General features: G+C 45.5%; 1 protein-coding gene across 1 annotated transcript in view; it reads right to left on the bottom strand.

The window, feature by feature from the left end:
• Positions 1-21,500, bottom strand: part of dpt (dermatopontin) — a 49,404-nt gene extending 27,904 nt beyond the window's left edge. Inside the window, exon 1 of the mRNA XM_041210566.1 lies at positions 21,175-21,500. Within this exon, the coding sequence (XP_041066500.1) occupies positions 21,175-21,449 (275 nt within the window). The 5' untranslated portion in view covers positions 21,450-21,500. The remainder of the gene's footprint in view (positions 1-21,174) is intronic.
• Positions 21,501-24,234: the final 2,734 nt, after the last annotated feature.

The raw sequence follows: 24,234 nt of genomic DNA, 5'->3' as shown, positions 1-24,234 counted from the left end.
TTCAAATAGTAATCAACACCTATTTAGGCCCTAATCAGGCTTCAGGTAATTTACAGTTAACTGTCACACAGTCAGCTGAGTCAGCTACCTTACCAACCTTTTAACTAGACTATTGAACTTACAAAAATTAAAGAGAAATTAAAGAGAAAGACTTTCCAATTCAATTCCCACTGTGCACTAAATTGCCAATACCGACACTCACACTGGCTGTGTCTCACTCAGGGTGAGGTCTCTCCCCTGTTCGTGTGCAAGCTCACTGTAGTGTCATAATTTTAGTTAGGGCTGTTTTGATGCTGTGGCAATCTGATTAGATGAATGGAAACAATGAGTTGCTGGAGAATTAGGTATGGATTTTGGAGACAACGTGTTCATGATCCTTGGAGAAGAAAGGAAGGGTGGAGATGGGGATATTTAGCAAACATGGAAGGATCTGGGCATTATTTTCTGATGGTAATGTTGATCGCAATTTTAAAAGGGTGGCAGACTGTCTCTGAGAAGTTGGAAACATATACAAATTTACAATGTCACATAGCATACTAGCCAGAAGGTTAGGAGTTTAATGGGAATATAGGGTTGTGTCTCATGAATGAGATGAGTCTGGAGAGCATGGAGAGTAGGTGGGCCAAAAACAAGAGAGAGACATGGTTTGGGGCTCGAATTGGAGGGCAACTGGGGGAGATTTAATTTTTTTATGGGAGTCACTGGCTAGGCCAGCATTTATTGCCCATCCATAATTACCCGTGAGAAGGTGGTGGTGAGCTGCCTTCTAGAACCACTGCAGTCTATGTGGTGTAGGTACACCCACAGTGCTATTAGGGAGAGAGTCCCAGGATTTTGACCTGGTGACGGTGAAGGAACAGTGATATAGTTCCAAGTCAGAGTGGTGTGTGGCTTGGAGAGGAACTTGCAGCCATTGGTGTTCCCATGCATCTGCTGCCCTTGTCCTTGTAGGTGATAGAGGTCGCAGATTTGGAAGGTCCTTTCAATGAATCCTTGATGAGTTGCTGCAGAGCATCTTATAGCTGGTACACACTGCTGCCACTGTGCGTCAGGGGTGGATGAGTGGATATTGAAGTTGGTCCATGGGGTACCAATTAAGTGAGCTGCTTTGTCCTGGATGGCTTCAAGCTTCTTGAGAGTTGTTGGAGCTGCACTCATCCAGGCAAGAGAGTATTCCATCATACTCCGGACTTGTGCCTTGTAGATGGTGGACAGGCTTTGGGCAGTCATGAGGTGAATTACTCTCTGCAGAATTCCCAGTCTCTGACCTGCTCTTATAGCCACAGTATTTATATGACTGGTTCACTTCACTTTCGGGGCAGGATGTTGATAGTGGGGGATTCAGTGATGGTAATGCCGCTGAATGTCAAGGGGTGGTGGTTAGATTCTCTCTTGTTGGAGATGGTCATTGCCTGGCATTTGTGTGGCATTAATGTTACTTGCCACTTATCAGCCCAAGTCTGATTTTAGTCCAAGTCTTGATGCATATGGGCATGGACTACTTCAGTGTCTGAGGAGTCACGCATGGTGCTGAACATTACTCAATCATCAGCACACATTCCACTTCTGACCATGTGATGGAAAGAAGGTCATTGATGAAGAAGCTGAAGATGGTTGGGCCTAGGACACTACCCTAAGGAACCCCCTCAGTGATGTCCTGGAGCTGAGATGACTGACCCCCAACAACCACAACCATCTTTCTTTGTGCTAGGTATGACTCTAACCAGGGGAGAGTTTTCCCCCTGATTTCCATTGACTCCAATTTTACTAGGGGTCCTTGATGCCACACTCATGCTGCCTTGATGTCAATGGTAGTCACTCTTACTTCACCTCTTGAGATCAGCTCTTTTGTTCATGTTAGGCCCAAGGCTGTAATGAGCTCAGGAGCTGAGTGGACCTGACAGAACCCAAACTGAGAGTCAGTGAGCAGATTATTGCTGAGTAAATGCCCCTTAATAGCACTATTGATGACACTTTGCATCACTTTGCTGATGATCAAGAGTCGACTGATGGGGCGGTAAGTAGCTAGACCTTTTGTGGACAAGGTGAACCTGGGCAGTTTTCCCCATTACTGGGTCGATGCCAATGTTGTAGCTGTACTGCAACAGCTTGGCTTAGAACAGATAGTCCTGGAGCACAAGTCTTCTGTACCATTGCTGGAGGCATTGAGACTGGTTCTGGGGAAGATGGGACCTGTATAAGCCGGATGGTATACGCCTAAACAGGACTGGGATGAATAACCTCGCAGGGAGATTTGTTAGTGCTGTTGGGGTGGAGTTAAACTAGATTGGCAGCGGGATGGGAACCTAAGGGTAAATTCAGAGCAGAGATCAGAAGATGGAGAATTAGTGAGTGACTCTGAAAGACAGAAGCAGCAGAGGTTGAAAAGTGTACAGCACAAGAATTTGGCAGTGTTAAAAGCAAGGATGTAAATGCAAGGAGAACAGTTAATAAAGCCAATGAGCTGAGGGCACAGATAGACACTTGCAGCATGATATCATCGCTATAATGGAAACTTGGCTTAAGGAGGGCCAAAAATGGCAGCTCAACATCCCTGGATCTAGAGAGTTCAGGCAGGATAGGGAGGGGGATAAAAAGAGGTGGGGGTATGGCATTATTGGTTAAATAATTAATTACAGCCGCGAGGAGGGCTGATATACTAAATGAAGCAAGAAATGAGGCCATATGGGTTGAGCTCAGAAATAAAAAATGGGCAGCCACACTGCTAGGAGTGTACTATAGACCCCCAAATTACTGCTACTTACTCATGTGAACAGGACAACTTCATTTCGCTTCAGAACTACTTTGACAGAAATAACAGGCTTCAGTTCAGGGCTCTGGAGGAATCATAACACTTGGGGCCTTCCAGATAGCAGACAGCCTTCCTTTATCCTGGGAATGGGGATTGTGGTCTCCGCTGGAGGCACCTCCTCTGAGGAGGAAGAGAGGGCCAGAAGGGGGTTGGAAGCCAGGAGTCCATATTCAGCCTCCAGGGGAGCCGCCTGTGGGATGACAGGCACAGGCACAAGGGGCACAGGGCCAACAAGAGGTCCAAGGTGGAAGGGGCTGCAGAAGATACCGCCATCCTGCTGCCAGGGTTTACAGGCGGTGAGGCAGCTACCTCAATATGTCTGAAGTGCAGTGCTGAAGGAAGCTCTGTCTCTCAAGGGAGACCATGACCTCCCTCTGTCAGATGATCAGCCCTGAGATCAGCTCCAACTGTGTGTGTGGACACGCCATGCCAGTGGCATTGAAGGTCACGGTTGTCCTCAACTTCTATGTCTCCAACTCTTTCCAGGAGTTGGTGGATGACCTTTGTAGATTCTCCTAATCAGCTGTCCACAGTTGTGTCAAGCTGGTGACAGACGCTCTGTTCAGGTGTGCAGTGACTTTCATTCATTACTGCTTGGATGAGCCAGCCAGACAGAGCAAGCCAGAGGCTTTGCCGTGATTGCTGGGTTCCCCTGCGTCCAGGGCACAATCGATAGCACACATGTGGCCATGAAAGCGCCAATGGGTGAGCTGGGTGCCTTCATCAACAGGAAGGGATTCCACTCCATGAACATGCAGATAGTGTGTGATCACAGCATGTAGATTTTGCAAATCTGTGCAAGGTACCAGGCAGCTCCCATGACGCATACATCCTTAGACACTCCCAGGTGCCGGGGCTCTTCAGTGCTCCAGCCTGACTGGATGGATGGCTGCTGGGTGACAAGGGCTATCCTCTCAAAAGGTGGCTCATGACGCCTCTCCGCCATCCAAGAACAGATGCCGAGCAGCAGTACAATAGGAGCCACGCCTCCACAAGGGCCATGGTAGGGAGAACCATTGGTCTTCTCAAGATGTGCTTCCAATGCTTGGACCATTCAGGGGGCGCACTGCAAACCCCTCAGATCATGTGTCACTGATAGTGGTCGCATACTGTGCTCTCCACAATCTGGTGCTGGAAAGAGGAGACATAGTGAAGGAAAAAAATGTAGACGCAGCTGCTCTGGCAGCAGACGATGAGTCCAGTAGTAAGTCTGAGGATGAGCACACTCAGGAGAATGCTGAGGGGATAGACGCTGACTTGAGCAACCTCCAGGGAGGCAGGGACACCCCGGAGGCTTTGATCCAACGCTCCTTCAGTTAGCCTACCAAAGATGAACAACCAACACACACCAGGGCTGCAGGCTCCATTCTCGATATCTGAGAGCAACTTTTGCTTGGTCAGCAACATGAACTACGTGCCATTTCAATAAAGTTCAATGACAAACAAGTCATTCATGACATCATGGGTTTCCTTTCACCTGCAGAACTAATGAAGCACCCAGAGGCTTGTTGAGAACCAAAACATTTAATGATTTGCAACTTGGCAGACAGAAATCAAAGTACATTAAATGGTTTTGAACAACACACTAACTTAAATGTAACTTAAAAGTGGGGCAAAAAAAACCCACTAGTGATAAGCCCATGTTGTGCCTAAGGTGCTTAATGTTTACACTTGCAGGAGCTACATCTAGGTGCTCCCCCCTCGCTGGCACCGACATTGGAGACAGCCTGCTCACTCTGCTGTCCTGTTGGCCTTGATGACCTTGGCAGACGTTCTCTGGCCCGTGGAGCCTGGGCTGGCCCCGCCTGGGAGGGTACAGCCAGTGGCATGGCTGGCATTTCCCCAGTCGCTGCAGCCTCATCAGATGCCATGGTCACTGACAGAGGGGTGGAAGAGCTGCGCCCGTCATCCTGAGAGGAGCCCGCAGAGATGACAGGCTAACGTTAGGTCACTTTGGACCTCCCTGCTCACCATTGATGGATGGGCACCTAGCTGGGATACTGGGGGCCCAGTCCATCTCCCACACTGATACTGACCACCTGGGGCCAGTGCTGCTGTGAGGGCTTGCAGGTCCGAGCACATCCCCAGGAAGCTCTGATTGTTCTCCTGGAGGAGCATCTCCATGAGAGTCGCCATTCTGTCCATGGAGGAGGCATTGCGCTTGGCCATGAGGGTCATTGCATTGTTCAAGCCCCGCATAGATTCCTCTGTCACGGAGACCATGGCACACATTCCCTCATGCATCTCCGCCAGATCCTCCCACACTCCCTGCTGGACTTCCAGCATCTGCTGCCTCAGGGAGGAGTCCAGAGGCCCATCATCAGCCACCGACTGAGCATGTTCCTGATCCCCACCAATCATCTGACTGCCAGTGCTCAGGGAACTCTCTGCCTCCGCCTGCAGCTCAAGCAAGTGTGAAGTGCCCTCACTGCTGTGCACCGAAATACTATCCGCCGATCTAATGCCCACCAAGGTGCTGGTATCTGCACTGGTGCCTGCCTGGGTTGGAAAAAGGTGAGTTTTAGGCCAGCTTTAAAACAGGGTTTATACAGGCTCTGCTTGCAGCTACAACTGGTTGATTAGATAACTGGCTTAAACAGGTTCTCAGAGGCTAGATTCAGAGAGTATAAATACAGGCCATTGCACAGTGCTGACTTTGTCTGCACTGGAGTGCTGCTTTGAACTGCTGTAGAGTGCTTAAGTTGGAGTTTGGTGACTGAGGGAGTTTGGTGAGGAGGGAACAAAGTGATCCTTTGAATACCATGAGTACAATTGGGTAAGTATTTACTACTTTTATCACTTATAGTTTTTAAGGTCTTATTTTGTGGTTCATCGTTTGTAAGGGCTATATTCTGTAACATTGAGGAGCAGGGAAGAAGGACCTTAGTGTAATTGATGTTATTTGATATTAGGTATCTTCCAAAAGGTTTAAATTAATTTAAAGGGGTAACCCATGGCAGGAGAGCTCAAAGCTGTGGAGTGCTCCTCCTGCTGTATGTGGGAAGTTGGGAACATTTCCAGTGCCTGGGGCCAGCATGTGTGGGGGAAATGTTTCCAGCAGCAGTTCCTGGAAGCCTGGTTTCAGAGCTGGAGCAGTGGCTGGGGACACTGCATCCACGAGGTGGAGAGTATCATGAATAGCACGTATAGAGAGGTGGTCGCAGGCTAAGAGTCCACAGGCAGGAAGGCAATGGGTGACCACCAGGCAGAGCAAGAGGACTAGGCAGGCAGTACAGGAATCTCCTGTGGCTATTCCCCTGCAAAACAGATATACCGCTTTGGATACTGTTGGGGGGAATGGCCTCTCAGGGGAAAGCAGCAGCAGCCAAATTTGTTGCACCACGGTTGGCTCTGCTGCTCTGTGGTCGCAAATGAGATTCCAGGATGATATGTTGCCTCCCTGGTGCTATGGTCAAGGATGTCTCAGAGCAGCTACAGGACATTCTGAAGGGGGAGGGTGAACAGCCAGTGGTTGTGGTACACATTGGTACAAACAACATAGGTGAAAAAAAAGGATGAGGTCCTAAAAGCAGAATATAGGGAGTTAGGAAGTAAATTGAAAAGTAGGACCTCAAAGGTAGTGATCTCAGGAATACTACCAGTGCCACATGCTAGTCAGAGTAGAAATAGCAGGATATATTGGATGACTACGTGGCTGAAGAGATGGTGTGAGAGGGAGATTCCTGGAACATTTGGACCTGTTCTAGCGGAGATGCGACTAGTACAAATTGGATGGGTTACACCTGGGCAGGACCAGGACTGATGTCCTAGGGGGAATATTTGCTAGAGTGGTTAGGGAGGGTTTAAACTAAAATAGCAGGGGGATGGGAACCTATGCAAGGAGCCAAAGGAGGGGGAAGCAAGGACAAGAACAAAAGACAGAAAGGGGAATAAGAAAAGTGATAGTCAGAGAAATCAAGGGACAGAATCAAACAGGGTCTCAGTGAAAAATAGTGGGAATGGGACAAATAATGTTAAAAAAACAAGCCTTAAAGCTTTGTGCCTTAATGCGAGGAGCATTCACAATAAAGTGGATGAAATAATTGCGCAAATAGATGTAAACGGGTATGATATAGTAGGGATTACAGAGACTTAGCTGCAGGGTGACCAGGGATGGGAACTGAACGTCCAGGGGTATTCAGTATTTAGGAAGGACAGACAAAAAGGAAAAGGCGGTGGAGTTGCATTGCTGGTTAAAGAGGAAATTAACACAATAGTGAGGAAAGATATTAGCTCCAATGATGTGGAATCTGTATGGGTAGAGCTGAGAAACACTAAGGGGCAAAAAACATTAGTGGGGGTTGTATATAGATCCCAAACTGTAGTGTTAATGTTGGGAATGGCATTAAACAGGAAATTAGAGACGCATGCAACAAAGGAACATCTGCAATTATGGGTGACTTTAATCTGCATATAGATTGGGCAAATCAAGTTAGTAACAATACCATAGAGGAGGAATTCCTGGAGTGTATACGGGATGGTTTTCTGGAACAATATGTTGAGGAACCAACTAGAGAATAGGCCATCCTAGACTGGGTATTGTGTAATTAATTTTCAATCTAATTGTGTGAGGCCCCTTGGCGATGAGCGACCATAATATATGATAGAATTATTCATCAAGATGGAGAGTGACATAGTTGATTCTGAGACTAGGGTCCTGAATCTTAATAAAGGAAACTACGAAGGTATGAGGCACGGGTTGGCTATGATGGGTGGGCAAATGTTACTTAAAGGGATGATGGTGGACAGGCAATGGTAAACACTCAAAGAGCGCATGGGTGAACTGCAACAATTGTTTATTCCTGTCATGCGCAAAAATAAACCAGGAAAGGTGGCCAAACCATGGCTTACAAGGGAAATTAGAGATAGTATTAGATCCAAGGAAAAGGCATACAAATTGGCCAGAAAAAACAACAGACCTGAGGATTGGGAGCAGTTTAGAATTCAGAAAAGGAGGACCAAGGGATTGATTAAGAAGGGGAAAATAGAGTACAAGAGTAAGCTTGCAGGGAACATTAAAAACTGACTATAAAAGTTTCTATAGGTATGTGAAGAGAAAAAGATTGGTGAAGACAAATGTAGGTCCCTTACAATCAGAAACAGGGAAATTTATAATGGGGAACAAAGAAGTGGCTGACCAACTAAATACATACTTTGGTTTTGTCTTCACAAAGGAGGACACAAATAACATATCAGAAAAGTTGGGGAACACAGGGTTTAGTGAGAAGGAGGAACTGAAAGAAATCAGTATTAGTAGGGAAATGGTGTTAGGGAAATTGATGGGATTGAAGGCCGTTAAATCCCCAGGGCCTGATAATCTACATCCCAGAATACTTAAGGAAGTGGCCCTAGAAATAATGGATGCATTGGTGGTCATCTTGTGAGATTCTATAGACTCTGGAACAGTTCCTACAGATTGGAGGGTAGCTAATGTAACCCCACTATTTAAAAAGGCAGGTAGAGAGAAAACAGGGAATTATAGACCAGTCAGCCTGACGTAGGTAGTGGGGAAAATTCTAGAGTCCATTATAAAAGATTTAATCGCTGAGCACTTGGAAAACAGTGGCAGAATCGGATAGAGTCAACATGGATTTACAAAAGGGAAATCATGCTTGACAAATCTACTGGAATTTTTCGAGGATGTAACTAGTAGAGTTGATGAGGGGGGGCCAGTGGATGTGATTTATTTGGACTTTCAGAAGACTTTCGACAAAGTCCCACATAAGAAATTAGCATGTAAAATTAAAGCGCGTGGGATTGGGGGTAGTGTATTGAGATGGATAGAAAACTGGTTGGCAGACAGGAAACAAAGAGTAGGAATAAAAGGGTCTTTTTCTGAATGGCAGGCAGTGACTAGTGGGGTACTGCAGGGATTGGTACTAGGACCCCAGTTATTCACAATATATATTAATGATTTAAATGAGGGAACTAAATGTAATATCTCCAAATTTGCAGATGACACAAAGCTGGGTGGGAGGGTGAGCTGTGAGTAGGATGCAGAGATGCTTCAGTGTGATTTGGATAAGCTGAGTGAGTGAGCAAATGCATGGCAGATGCAGTATAATGTGGATAAATGTGAGGTTATCCACTTTGGTAGTAAAAACAAGAAGCTATATTATTATCTGAACTGCTATAAATTGAGAGAGGGGAATGTGCAACGAGACCTGGGTGTCTTTGTACACCAGTCGCTGAAGGTAAGCATGCAGGTGCAGTAGGTGGTAAAGAAGGCAAATGGTATGTTGGCCTTCATAGTCAGAGGATTCAAATACAGGAGCAGGGATGTCTTGCTGCAATTATACAGGTCCTTGATGAGACCACACCTGGAATATTGTGTGCAATTTTGGTCTCCTTATCTGAGGAAGGATGTTCTTGCTATAGAGGGAGTGCAGCGAAGGTTTACCAGACTGATTCCTGGGATGGCGGGACTGACATATAAGGAGAGATTGAGTCGGTTAGGATTATATTTGCTGGACCTCAGAAGAATGAGGCAGGATCTCATAGAAACTTATAAAATTCTAATAGGACTAGGCAGGGTAGATGCAGGAAGGACGTTCCCGATGGCGGGGGAGTCCAGAACTGGGGTCACAGACTGAGGATATGGGGTAGACCATTTAGGATTGAGATGAAGAGAAATTTCTTCACCCAGAGAGTGATGAGCCTGTGGGATTCGTTACCACGGGAAGTAATTGGGGCCGAAACAATGTATGTTTTCAAGGAGTTGGATATAACTCTTGAAGCGAAGTGGATCAAAGGATGTGGGGAGAAAGTGGAAGCAGGCTATTGAGTTGGTTGATCAGCCATGATCATGATGAATGGCAGAGCAGGCTCAAAGGGCTGAATGGCCTACTCCTGCTCCTATTTTCTATGTTTCATTGAACCAGGGTTGATCCCTCAGCTTGATAGTAATGGTAGAGTGGGGGAAATGCTGAACTATCAGTTAACAGATTGTAGTTGTATACTATTCTGCTGCTGCTACTGGTGGCCCACAGTGCCTCATGGATGCTCAGTTTTGAGTTGCTAGACCTGTTCAAAATCTATCCCATTTAGCACAGTGGTAGTGCCACACAACACGATGGAGGGTATCCTCAATGTGAAGCTGTGATGTCATCTCCACAAGGACTGCAATGGTCACTCCCACCAATACTGTCATGGATAGATACATCTACATGGGACAGCTCTCCAAATTTTGGCATAAGCCCCCAGATGTTAGTAAGGACGACTTGCAGGATTGACAGAGTTGGGTTAGCTGTTGTCATTTCCGATCCCTAGGTCGATGCCAGGTGATCTATCCAGTTTCATTCCTTATAGACTTTGTAGCAGTTTGATACAACTGAGTGGCTTGCTAGGCCATCTAAGAACGCATTGCTGCATGACTGGAGCCACATGTCGGCCAGACAAGTTAAGGATGGCCAATTTCCTTCCCTAACAAACATTAGTAAACTAGGTGGGTTTTTACAACAAATGACAATGGTTTCATGGTCTCTATTACCAAGACTAACTTCTTAACTCCAGGTTTATTAACTAAATTTAAATTCCACTAGCTGCCGTGGTAGGAATTCAAACACATGTCCCCAGAGGTTTAGCCTGGGCCTCTGGATTACTAGTCTGGCAACATTACCACTATGCCACTCCCTCCTGCTGTGTAGATTGTGGCTAATGGAAAAGAAGAGACAGCTGATTAGATAGTCTCAATCTTGCTGATGAAGAAATCATGAGTTCTTTGCTCATGGTTAGAAGAGAGGGTAGAAGGAAATAGGGAGGATGACATTTGGTTGTGGAGAAAACAAAAGGTGGCTATCTTTGTGGTCCAGGATTATCCAGGATCAGTAAGCTGTTTTGAAGAAGGAAGCACGATTTATGCATAAAGCTATCCTTGTGCTCCAGGACATTATTAGTCTGTTATTGTGGGTTGATCTTGGGATTTGTTGGCTTCTTATTCGAGAAGAGATCTTGTTGGAGACAATGGTCTTTTGTTCAAAAACATTTATTTACATGCTAACTATTTACAAAGGTTAAATAAAACCAAGACATAGCTGGAGCCACCCTCTGAGATGCTTCATACCCAACTTCTCTCAGTGAGTGACATCACTGTGACATAGCTCCTTATGCACATGGTCAGTAGCTATCATTAGAGTTAACCCTTTACTCTACATCTCCCCCTCCCGAGTCTTTATCCCCACACTATTATACACACATTCTCCTATACCTCTCCCAAAGTCTCTTCTCATAAAGGGAAAGTCTCCTTGGTGGTTTCATCAGTCTTACTGAACAAATGCAGAGCTTCTTCTGAGGTAGATGGAAATCCTGTTGCTCTGAGGTCAGTTCATGGGGGTTGTCACTCCAAGTTTCCCTCATTTGTGTTTCTGTAGGTGTGACATTCTCTTGAGGTTCAGGGTACACTGCCCAAGCTGTTAATGGTTTCTGTCCATTGAAATTAGGGCAGATCTGTTCCTTTGAATGATGCCTGACTGTGTCTTGACCAGACATGATCTTGGTTGCATGGTTCTGGCCTCTGATCCATACTTTTACTTCCCTTCCAAGAATTGGAAAGTCTTGAGCCCTATGCCTCTGGTTAAACATTTGAGCTTGACTCACTTGTTTAGCTTCTTCCTTCTTCCTAGCTCAATCATGGTCATCCAACATGACATTTGGTATCAAGGTGTGGAGTAGGAAAGGAAGTTGGGTCTTTAGCTTGCTGCCCACCAGAAGCTCGCATGGGGCAAACCCATTATGTGATGGTGTGGAGCGATAACTAAGCAGAGTGAACTCAAATTCATCATTCTTCCTCAGTAGGGCTTTTATAGTGCGTACTCCTCACTCAGCTTCTATGTTAGGCTGAGGGTATTTTGGGGAGCTTGTGGCATGCACAAATCCATATGACACTGTGAAGGATTGGAAGCATTTGGTGGTGAATTGTGGTCCATTATCAGAAATGACAATGTCCAGAATGCCATGTGTAGAGAATATCTTCTTTAAGGAAGTAATAACGGCTTCAGAGGTGAGGCCCTATAACTTTTGCACCATTTATTCAATAGGAATAATAGCCTACGATTATAAGAAATATTTTCACTTTAAAGTTGAACAAATCTATGCCAAAGCATTCCCAAGGCCTTGATGGGAAGGAATAATACTAAGATGCCCTTGGAGGATTTTCTGGGGGACTTCCAGTCAGAGAGCTCTTGGCACCTTCACTCTTGCATAGTACACAAGGATGTCATCGACAACATTGAAGTGGTGATGCTGTTTGAAATATTTCCTCAAGGCAGAGTTGCTTGGAATGTACTGTGACTATTTGTCCAGAGAACACATACAAATCTGGATGCACTCTTCATCTGGCCTCTGGGCTGCATGAAATTCACGCAACTTCTGGTTTGTTGCCAGCAAGTATTTGGTAGTCAAGGCTGTGAAGGCTTCAACTTCCGCTATGAAGGTTTCATATTCCTGTACTGGGTAAGTCGCAGGTGCCCTGGACAGTGTATCAGCCATAGTCTGATATTTATCCTCTAAGAACTCTGTTGAGCATCATATTGCATGAGTCTAAGTCAGAATCGCTGGGTGACATCTTCGTGATTTCTTTTGTATTCAACTGCGTTACTAATGGCTTATTATCAATCTCAGTCATAAACTGGAGGCCCAGTACATAATCAGCGACTTTCTCACTTGCCCAAGTCACTGCGAGTGCTTCTTTACTGATAACAAATAACACTGTTCAGTCTCAGTTAATGACCTGAAGGCAAAATAAATAGGCCTTCTTTTGCCATCACTTTGGACCTGGAATAGCACTACTCCTAGACCCATTGCAGATGCATCAGATGCCACAATGGTAGGAAGTTCAGGGTTGTAGTGGGTTAGGACCTCCGAGAATGTTAGCATCATTTTATTTTGTTGGAATGACTGCTGCCATGCTCAGTCCAGCACCACGCCTGGTGCTCACATAAAAGATGTCTGAGGGGTTTGTTTATCTGGGCCAATTGAGGCAGGGATTTACCTAATTGGTTGACCATGTCGATAAGCCTTCATAGCTCCGTTATATTTCAAGGTGGCGGGAATTCCTTTATTGTCATCCTTTGGTTGTGGGATCGCTTAGCCCTTCTGTTATAAGCTGCTTCTTCTGTTTGACATGCAAGTAGTCCTGTATTGTAGCTTCAACAGGTTCACACCTCATTTTAGGTCTGCCTGGTGCTGCTCCTGGCATGCCCTCCTGCACTCTTCATTGAGCCAGTGTTGATCCCCTACTTAATGGATTCCTGAAAGTTATCTAACTCCCATTGGCTAAAATCCATCTCCAAGTGGCTATTTCATTAAGCAAGTAAAATGACACAAGTTTAAAGTTTGGTCTAGACATAAACATTACCAAGGTAATTGTTGCCATGTCAAAGCAGGAAAGACTGCAGTGGAACAGTCTATCTCATCTGTCACCAGGAACTCAATAGTTAAAAGAGCAGGACATAATGCAAAACAGATTCTTAACTTTACTGCCAATTTCTCATTTTCTGCTGGCTTGAATTCCTAGGCTAATGCATTCCAAATTGAAGTGTTTTGCGGGAAATACATGAAACAAGAATCACAAAAAATTGTTCCTTTATAATTGATTTGTTAAGTCATTGCCACACAAGGCACTAACGTTTTCAAGAGAAGTTTTGTACAGAACTTAATTACAGGAATGTTTACACGTATGTTCCTGCAAGAAATGGCATTTAAAGTGAAAATGACTAATGCATTGTGTTTCATTTGGCCATCATTAGCAATTACATTAGGTGCTAATACCCACTGGTATTCATCAACTGTCGAACCCTATTGTTTTTGAGGCAGCTTCTAAGTGTCTGGTGTCTTATGAACACTTTCCACATCTGCAGCAACTGGCAAGGTCACTTCTGCTGTGGAATAGATTCCCCAAAATGAGAAGTAATTGTCAAGCAAGTGAAATTATTGTACATTGAGCAAGCACCATATGGTATGGATTTTAATACTGATTCCATGGAATGGTATGGCTCACAATACCAATTGTGATGGCAAAGCTATAGATTTATTTATAAACAGGGATGAAAATATTGAGCTTGACATATTAGAACATAGGAGCCGGTGGAGCAAGGAAAGGAGATGCTGATATGAGTGTGACATTTATTGCAGATGGAAACACAGGTTTTGGTGTTTTGAATAAGTAGAAGCCTGTGTGTGTGTGTCCAAGCCTTTAAGTGATGAAGGCATGAAGTGGATTTTCAGCCGCAGAATGGAAGAAGTAAGGATAGAGCAATAAGGGAAATGTGGCAGCACTAAAATGGATTTTGTAACAAAGTGGGCGTAGATTTTGTATCAAGCAGAACACGGAGGTTACATTGCACTTAATAATTCAGTTTGAGTTGGCAGTCAGGGAGGCTGTTGGCCTCAGTGCTGCAGACTTCAACTGAAATATGTTTTCCCTCATTCAAGTTGTGCTCTTGATATGAAATAGTGAAGCTGAGACTGTGGCAATCATTTTTGGCTCAATGAAAGAGGCAGAGATGTAGACCTGGCCATATTGGCACATAATTAAAATTTGACCAGACTTCCAGATGTCACTGAGCAGCAGACTGTAGATAATGAAAAACAAAAACAAAAACAGAATTACCTGGAAAAACTCAGCAGGTCTGGCAGCATCGGCGGAGAAGAAAAGAATTGACGTTTCGAGTCCTCATGACCCTTCGACAGAAATTGAGTTCGAGTCCAAGAAAGAGTTGAAATATAAGCTGGTTTAAGGTGTGTGTGTGGGGGGCGGAGAGAGAGAGAGAGAGGAGTGGGGGTGTGGTTGTAGGGACAAACAAGCAGTGATAGAAGCAGATCATCAAAAGATGTCAACAACAATAGTACAAAAGAACACATAGGTGTTAAAGTTAAAGTTGGTGATATTATCTAAACGAATGTGCTAATTAAGAATGGATGGTAGGGCACTCAAGGTACAGCTCTTGTGGGGGTGGGGCGAGCATAAAAGATGTAAAAAAATGTGGAAAAAAAAAATTTTATTTTTTTTTATAATGGAAATAGGTGGGAAAAGGAAAATCTATATAATTTATTGGAAAAAAAAGAAAAGGAAGGGGGAAACAGAAAGGGGGTGGGGATGGGGGAGGGAGCTCACGACCTAAAGTTGTTGAATTCAATATTCAGTCCGGATGGCTGTAAGGTGCCTAGTCGGAAGATGAGGTGTTGTTCCTCCAGTTTGCGTTGGGCTTCACTGGAACAATGCAGCAAGCCAAGGACAGACATGTGGGCAAGGGAGCAGGGTGGAGTGTTAAAATGGCAAGCGACAGGGAGGTTTGGGTCATTCTTGCGGACAGACCGCAAGTGTTCTGCAAAGCGGTTGCCCAGTTTACGTTTGGTCTCTCCAATGTAGAGGAGACCACATTGGGAGCAACGAATGCAGTAGACTAAGTTGGGGGAAATGCAAGTGAAATGCTGCTTCACTTGAAAGGAGTGTTTGGGTCCTTGGACGGTGAGGAGAGAGGAAGTGAAGGGGCAGGTGTTGCATCTTTTGTGTGGGCATGGGATGGTGCCATAGGAGGGGGTTGAGGAGTAGGGGGTGATGGAGGAGTGGACCAGGGTGTCCCGGAGGGAGTGATCCCTATGGAATGCCGATAGTGGGGGTGAAGGGAAGATGTGTTTGGTGGTGGCATCATGCTGGAGTTGGCGGAAATGGCGGAAGATGATCCTTTGAATGCGGAGGCTGGTGGGGTGATAAGTGAGGACAAGGGGGACCTTATCATGTTTCTGGGAGGGAGGAGAAGGCGTGAGGGCGGATCCGCGGGAGATGGGCCGGACACGGTTGAGGGCCCTGTCAACGACCGTGGGTGGAAAACCTCGGTTAAGGAAGAAGGAGGACATGTCAGAGGACCTGTTTTTGAAGGTAGCATCATCGGAACAGATGCGACGGAGGCAAAGGAACTGAGAGAATGGGATGGAGTCCTTACAGGAAGCGGAGTGTGAGGAGCTGTAGTCGAGATAGCTGTGGGAGTCGGTGGCTTTGTAATGGATATTGGTGGACAGTCTATCACCAGAGATTGAGACAGAGAGGTCAAGGAAAGGAAGGGAAGCGTCAGAGATGGACCACGTGAAAATGATGGAGGGGTGGAGATTGGAAGCAAAATTAATAAATTTTTCCAAGTCCCGACGAGAGCATGAAGCGGCACCGAAGTAATCATCGATGTACCAGAGAAAGAGTTGTGGAAGGGGGCCGGAGTAGGACTGCAACAAGGAATGTTCCACATACCCCATAAAGAGACAGGCATAGCTGGGGCCCATGCGGGTACCCATAGCCACACCTTTTATTTGGAGGAAGTGAGAGGAGTTGAAGGAGAAATTGTTCAGTGTGAGAACAAGTTCAGCCAGACGGAGGAGAGTAGTGGTGGATGGGGATTGTTCGGGCCTCTGTTCGAGGAAGAAGCTAAGGGCCCTCAGACCATCCTGGTGGGGGATGGAGGTGTAGAGGGTTTGGACGTCCATGGTGAAGAGGAAGCGGTTGGGGCCAGGGAACTGGAAATTGTTGATGTGACGTAAGGTGTCAGAGGAATCACGGATGTAGGTGGGAAGGGACTGGACAAGGGGAGAGAGAAGGGAGTCAAGATAACAAGAAATGAGTTCTGTGGGGCAGGAGCAAGCTGAGACGATCGGTCTACCGGGACAGTTCTGTTTGTGGATTTTGGGTAGGAGATAGAAGCGGGCCGTCCGAGGTTGGGTGACTATCAGGTTGGAAGCTGTGGGAGGGAGATCCCCAGAGGAGATGAGGTCAGTGACAGTCCTGGAAACAATGGCTTGATGTTCAGTGATGGGGTCATGGTCCAGGGAGAGGTAGGAGGAAGTGTCTGCGAGTTGACGCTCAGCCTCCGCAAGGTAGAGGTCAGTGCGCCAGACAACAACAGCACCACCCTTGTCAGCGGGTTTGATGACGATGTCAGGGTTGGACCTGAGAGAATGGAATGCAGTAAGTTCAGAGAGAGACAGGTTAGAATGGGTGAGAGGAGCAGAGAAATTGAGACGACTAATGTCGCGCCGACAGTTCTCAATGAAAAGATCAAGAGAAGGTAAGAATCCAGAGGGAGGGGTCCAGGTGGAGGGAGAATATTGGAGATGGGTAAAAGGATCCGTTGAACTGGGAGAGGACTCCTGCCCAAAGAAGTGAGCCCGGAGACGAAGACGGCGGAAGAAGAGTTCAGCATCATGCCGAGCCTGAAATTCATTGAGGTGAGGGCGTAAGGGTATGAAACTAAGTCCTTTGCTGAGCACTGAACGTTCAGCATCGGAGAGGGGAAGGTCAGATAATGAATGTTGGTCTGGAATATGATTTGATTTTCTGAAAGGGATTCTTCAAAAACATGATTTCCTCAAGCAGTGATTTTCCAAATGAATTGTAAGGACAGGATTTTTACCTCGTCAGGTGGGCGTGGAGGGTCAAACTGAAACTGACCGCCGCCCGTGATTGGGCCCCGACCGAGATTTCATGCTGGCTGGCCAATTAATGGCCAGCCAACGGGAAAGGCTCGCTCAGAGCCTTAGCACAGTCAGGGTGGGGGTGGGAAGAGCTCGAGCGCTGAAGTTTGCACATGCACCGGGGTGAGCTCAATGAAAGCTCCCTGAAGGCACAGAGCTGCCTCAGGAAGCTGAAGACTTTTAACATTACAAATGAAGAGTTGAAAAATAAGGAAAACATGTCACATGAGCAGGGATATGTTAAAAAATGAGTTTTAAAAGTTTTTATTTTTTTAATTCACTGGTCGAAACCTCATCCCTTCCATGGATGAGGTTTCGCAAAAAATGCAAAGGCCGCTTGGCCTATTCGCCTGCGTGCCAACCATACAGTTGGACAGGCAGTGAAAAATTTGATTTAGTTAATTGATTAAGGGCTTTAATAGGCCTCTTAACTGTCAGCGGGTGTGTTGCCACCTCTCGCGCATGCCCGCCGAGCGAAATATCATGAGTGTGCGCGATGACGTCGGGATGTTCGCCTGACATCATTACATACCATTCTACTCCCGTTCAGGTCGGATGTGTGCCCACCTGACGAGGAAATATTTCTGCCCTAAGAGATCGAATGCTGCTGGAACAATTATTAATGTTGTCAAAAGCAGAATATCATCTCCTAACCTATCCGCAGCTGCAAAAATTTTAATTGAATTTGACATAAAAAATCTCCTATTGTTTTAAAATTTACATTATACAATATTTGTATGGACATTGGTTGCAAAAATTGTTGTATTAAGGCATGGCACACTGATATAGCAATATCCCTGTGATCCTCCACACAGTGAGTTTACTTAGCTAGGCTGCTAAGGTAAGCAAATATGCTTTACCAAAGTGAACTCTCATCTATCTCGCCATGAGAAGCCTGGACAAAGGTCATCTGCCCTCAGATGTTGAATGTGGGGGAAACCTTGGTGGTGGGGCAGGAGGAAAAGAAGATAAGAACATTGTAACATGAATAATCTGGACTTTGACTACATTAGAAGTTATTATATCCTACTTAGGCTGAGAACTAATGGGTCGGGATTTTACATTTGCAAACCACGACCGCTCCTGTCTGCACGTGCATAAACTTCAATGTGAGGGTGTTGGGTGCTGAACCTGACATCAACGTGTCAGTTTCCAATAAATCGGCAGCCCGCCTGGCATGTTAAAAAAATTAACAGGCTATTGACCCGAATCTTACACTGCCCACTTCATATTGCAGTTGGAATGGGCAGGCAAGTGCAAATGTGGAGTCCACATTTTCAGCTTTTGAGGTGAAAAAGCAGGAAGGCAGGGGGTGTATGCTCTGGTGGGGGTGCCCTGTGCATGTCGGAGGCACCAGCCCCAAGTTGATACCCTGCTTTGTGCCTCTCTGCCTGGCCTCCAAAATCACCTCTTCACCAGACTATGGGCAGGATTTTTAGGTCGGTGGGCGGGCACGATTGGTGGGCCTGGGATCAGCTGGGAATGGGCCACCACTTGCAATCGCCCCCCCAGCCACGATTTCACGCTGGCTGACCAATTAACAGCCAGCCAGCCAGCGTGAAGCACACGCTGAAATGCTCAGCGCTGCTGGGGTGGGAGCAGGAGGAGGGCGGGCGCTGACGTAAGTGCATGCACAGGCAAGCGCTAAAGGAAAGCTCCCTGAAGACAGAAAGCTGCCTCAGGGAGATGTAGACTTGAAAACAATTAAGGAAAGATTTTAAAATCAGGAAAAAAAAATTTCCAAGCATCCCAGTTACCTGAACATATACATGATAAAAGTGCTGCCATAGATTTTAAATTTTTTAAATTCAATAACAGAAACCTCATCCCGCCCTTGGATGAGGTTTCATGAAAAATGCATAGTCAGCCTGGTCGATTTGCCGTAAGTTCGGACGGACCACGAAAAATCAGAGACAATTTAATTACACTATTCGGCCTCTTAATTGTCGGCGGGCAGGCTTCCGACTTTTGTGCGTGCCTGCAAACCGAAATTGTAGCGCAAGCAAAGGATGACATCAGGACGTTCGCCCAATGTCATCTCACGTGATTTCGCATCAGATCGGGTCGGACCCGCAAGCTGACCTAAAAGTCCTGCCCTGTGAGCCTGGGATCCATTGCGGTCTTCAACATGGGGCTGCTCGCAGTACCATTGGTGTCCACTACTGAGTTCTGGTGCTGCTGGGACCCCAAGGGCTGCTAGCCAATCAAATTGGCCAGCAACGCTCAAGGGTGGGACATCCGCCCACTGGGGTGGGGTGGGGGGGGGGGGGGGCGGATACCTCACTCTCTGCTTGTTTATGCCGCCCCCCCAGTGTGATATTGCTGCAGGGCGGCCTTTTAAAGGCAGTCAGTTTACGATATGCACCACCACCAACCCCCTCCCATCCTTCCACCCCCAGAAAGTCCAGCCCATGAAAAACATTGCTCTGCCTTTTCAGACCACTTAATCCAGGTACTGATTAAGCCAGAGTTTTAGTTCATTGCCTCTTGTAAATTATCATCTTAAAATGTGGGTAAATGAATAAAAGCTAACAATTTTTTGAAATATTAAAATATACAAAATTAATTTGGTTAATTGAAGTTATTATCTAATTGACTAAGCTGGTGTTATTAACTCAGTGATGGTAGCATGCATCAGTGTTAAACCTGATCAGACGACTGGTAGCTCGAGGGGTCCTGCAAAGGACAGCAACCCCGGCAGCAGCTTATTCATGAGCCTTTGCGAATTATTTCCTTTCTCTGTAATTCTGCTCTCTCTCTTTCTAGATCTGCTCTACTTGCATGCTTCTCTCTGAGGACCCTTCTCATTCTTTCTGTTATCTGCCCTTATATGTTATTGAGCATAAATTTTTTTCTTTCTTCCCTCCCTCATTGATTTTCCACCTTATTCAGCCAGTCAAGCTCACATTGAGAATAAAAACAAAAAAACTGCGGCTGGAAATCCAAAACAAAAACAGAATTATCTGGAAAAACTTAGTAGGTCTGACAGCATCGGCGGGGAAGAAAAGAGTAGACGTTTCGAGTCCTCATGACCCTTCAACAGAACTTTAACAGAGCTGCCAGACCTGCTGAGTTTTTCCAGGTAATTCTGTTTTTGTCTCACATAAAGAATGATGGCCCGGTACACAAAAAGAAACTCTCAGAATGCTGAATCTCAATATCCATCTTTGTCCCTTAAATGTACAAGTCATTTCTCAAAATTCAGCCAAGGCTGAAAATATCTAACCGAATCTATTTAGCTTCACTCATGATCAAAAGCCACTTGCATTTGATACCAGAAGGTTCCTAGCGCTTGTGGAACTCCACTGCAGAGTAAGCCACGATCTGAGATAGGAACAGCATAAGGAGAAAATTGGAGGAAAAAGAAAAGGAGAAGTATATAAGTATTGTTCATGTATACTGCATTTTACCCTAGTTAACTTTTAAACCATTAAAAGCGTTCATAAAAGGTGGAACCGCTCATTAAAAATGAAAATTCCTTTTTGTTGAGGTCAGAAAGGACAAATGTACTTCAAACTTTCCAGTATTGGCAGATTTCCATGTGTTAAATAAGTTGCACTCATTTCACTTGCACAACCCTGGATCACAGAACAGGAAGAAACCTGCCAGTACCTGTGAGAGCAGGACACAAGACCCTTGCATAAACATCTGATTCGCATGACTGTTTGATCTTTTCAAGAGTATTTAATCCCAGGAAATTCAGTGCTGACATTCCATCTGCTTCTAATTTGAAGTTCATCAGTTTCATTCAGTAGAATGACTTGGCCTGAGCTCCTAATCATGCACAACAGTCTGAGAACAGTTTGACTATTTTAATGAATTAAGAGCTTAATAAACATAACTGCAAAAACCAAACAGGTCGTGTAGTAGAAAGCAAAATATTAATGATGCATCCTGTGACCTACCATTCAAGTCCTGCTCGGTTAATATCATCCCACCAGCACTCTGTCGCCTCTCCCATCCCCTCGGGCGTTGGCATGCATTCGAAACTCCAAACTCGGTCAGAGCCTCCTTCATTATCGTAGTAACTTTGTATCCCTACCAAAGCTTCCCCTTGGGGACACTGGAAGTTGAAGCCTTGCCTATAAAGATTGACCCAATACACATCAGATGGCAGATAATCCTGACCATAAACCACACTGATCAGGGCTATAAGCAAGTAGGCACATTTGAGATGCATTTCTGCAGTCTGGATGTACTGTGTTGTGTCCACTATTTTATATGGGATGTAACATTTGGCAAACAGATGTTTCCAAGACTGAATCCAAAAACATTTATGATCTGACATGAAAGTATGCAATACGCTTTAAATCTAATATCCAGATTGTGAAGCTGATGATATCCTTTTTAAGGTGGACTTTTAAGGAAATTTTCATTTTCTGTAATGAAGACAAAATATATTCTTATATAAATTTGTAAACTGAGCTTCAATTTTTTTTATTATTCATTCATGGTATGTGGGCTTCGCTGGCTGGGCCAGCATTTATTACCCATATCTAGTTGCTCTTGAGAAGGTGGTGGTGAGCTGCCACCTTGAACCGCTGCAGTCCATGTGATGTAGGTATACCCACAGTGCTGTTAGGAAAGGAGTTCCAGGGTTTTGACCCAGAGATAGTGAAGGAACGGTGTTACCTTTTCAAGTCAGAATGGTGAGTGACTTGGAGGGGAGCCTCCAGGTGGTGGTGTTCCCATCTATCTGCTGCCCTTGTCCATCTAGGTGGTGGTGGTCATGGGTTTGGAAGGTGCTGTCTAAGGAGCCTTGATGCATTCCTGCAGTGCATCTTGTAGATGGTACACACTGCTGTTACTGTGCGTCGGAGGTGGAGGGAGTGAATGTTTGTGGATGTGGTGCCAATCAAGCGGACTGCTTTGACCTGGATGGTGTCCAGCTTCTTCAGTGTTGTGGTAGCTGCACTCATCCAGGCAAGTGGGGAGTATTCCATCATACTCCTGACTTGTGCCTTGTAGATGGTGGACAGATTTTGGGGAGTCAGAAGGTGGGTTACTCATTGCATGATTCCTAGCCTCTGACTTGCTCTTGTAGTCACAGTATTTATATGGCTCGTCTAGTTCAGTTTCAGGTCAATGGTAACCCCCAGGATGTTGATAGTGGGGGATTCAGTGGTGCTAATGCCATTGAACATCAAGGGATGATGGTTAGATTCTCTCTTGTTGGTGTTGTCATTGTCTGATACTTGTGTGGTGCAAAAGTTATTTGCTACTTGTCAGCCCAAGCCTGGATATTGTCCAGGTCTTGCTGCATTTGTACATGGACTGCTTCAGTATCTGAGGAGTCGTGAATGGTACTGAACATTGCAATCATCAGCGAACATCCCCACTTCTGACCTTATGATGGAAGGAAGGTTATTGATGAAGCAGCTGAAGATGGTTGGGCCGAGGAGACTACCCTGTGGAACTCTTGCAGTGATGTCCTGGAGCTGAGATGACTGACCTCCAATAACCACAACCATCTTCCTTTGTGCTTAGCAGAGAGTTTTCCCCAATTCCCATTGACTCTAGTTTTGTTAGGGCTCCTTGATGCCACACTCTGTCAAATACTGTCTTGATGTCAAGGGCAATTAGTCTCACCTCACCTCTGGAGTTCAGCTCTTTTGTCCATGTTTGAACCAAGGCTGTAATGCAATCAGGAGCTGAGTGGCCTGGCAGAACCCAAACTGACTGCCAGTGAGCAGGTTATTGCTAAGCAAGTGCTGCTTGATGGCACTGTTGATGACCCCTTCCATTACTTTACTGATGGTGGAGAGTAGACTGACGGGGTGGTAATTGGCCGGGTTGAATTTGTCCTGCTTTTTGTGTACAGGACATACCTGGGCAATTTTCCACAAAGCCATGTAGATGCCAGTGTTGTAGCTGTACTGAAACAGCTTGGCTAGGTGCGCAGCAAGTTCTGGAGCACAAGTCTTCAGTACCATTGCCGGAATATTGTCAGGGCCCATAGACTTTGCAGTATCCAGTGCCTTCGGTAGTTTCTTGATATCACGTGGAGTGAATCGAATTGGCTGAAGACTGGCATCTGTGATGCTGGAGAACTCCAGAGGAGGCCGAGATGGATCATCCACTCGGCACTTCTGGCTGAAGATTGTTGTGAATGCTTCAACCTTCTCTTTTGCACTGCTGCGCTGGGCTCCTCCATCATTGAGGATGGGGATAATAAAAACATGTTGGCCATAAACTTTTAATGTCACTGCTACTATCAGGTCAGTACTAATGAGTGGTATAGTAAATATTACTATTATATAGGAAATACCATGTTATCCTTCAATCATGAATAATCATTTGAAAGTTTAGAATAACAGGATCACAGGTACACCTCCAATGTACAAAAGTAGTCATTTGGTACTACAGAACTTGAGTATTGCTGAAAAAAGAGACATGTCGAAGCTTTTCATCTTGCACTCATCAGGACACTTCATAAGAATACCAATATAAGGGATGATTATTTAGCAAATGTTGTCCAATTGCAGAATCACATCTAATGTTGTACACTGTGTTTTGAGTTTTGCAAGCACAGGCTGGTTGGGTACCTTGCCCATTGTGAACAGCGACTGGGACATGCTGTTTCATAGTATCCTCCAGTCTTTGGGACAAACGACCTACATATCTATTGTCACACTGGCACTGAAATGCATATACCACATTACTCATTTGCATGATAGGCAGACGTCTTTTTGGCTTGATGGCAGCATCCTGATAGTGGTGAATACCACTTGTGTTGCTACTGCATAGTAGCAGTGTGAAACAGCTAGCTTCACCTGTTGCTCAAATTTTTGAGATACCTTGCCCTTCCAGAGTAATCTGAGGTAGACTGGGTACTTTTCAGGGCCAAAAGTGACAGCCTTAGGCCCATTCATGAGTTTGTGTGATATACAGCACAAAGTGATCTGTTCAGGGTAGCCATTATCCTGCAGGATGCCTTTGATGTGCCCTATTTCAGCATTAAGCTT

This window comes from Carcharodon carcharias, chromosome 18 (assembly GCF_017639515.1).
Source record: "Carcharodon carcharias isolate sCarCar2 chromosome 18, sCarCar2.pri, whole genome shotgun sequence".
NCBI lineage: Eukaryota > Metazoa > Chordata > Chondrichthyes > Lamniformes > Lamnidae > Carcharodon > Carcharodon carcharias.
Note: the sequence above shows the minus strand (reverse complement) of the source record. Positions and strands in the feature narration are given on the sequence as shown.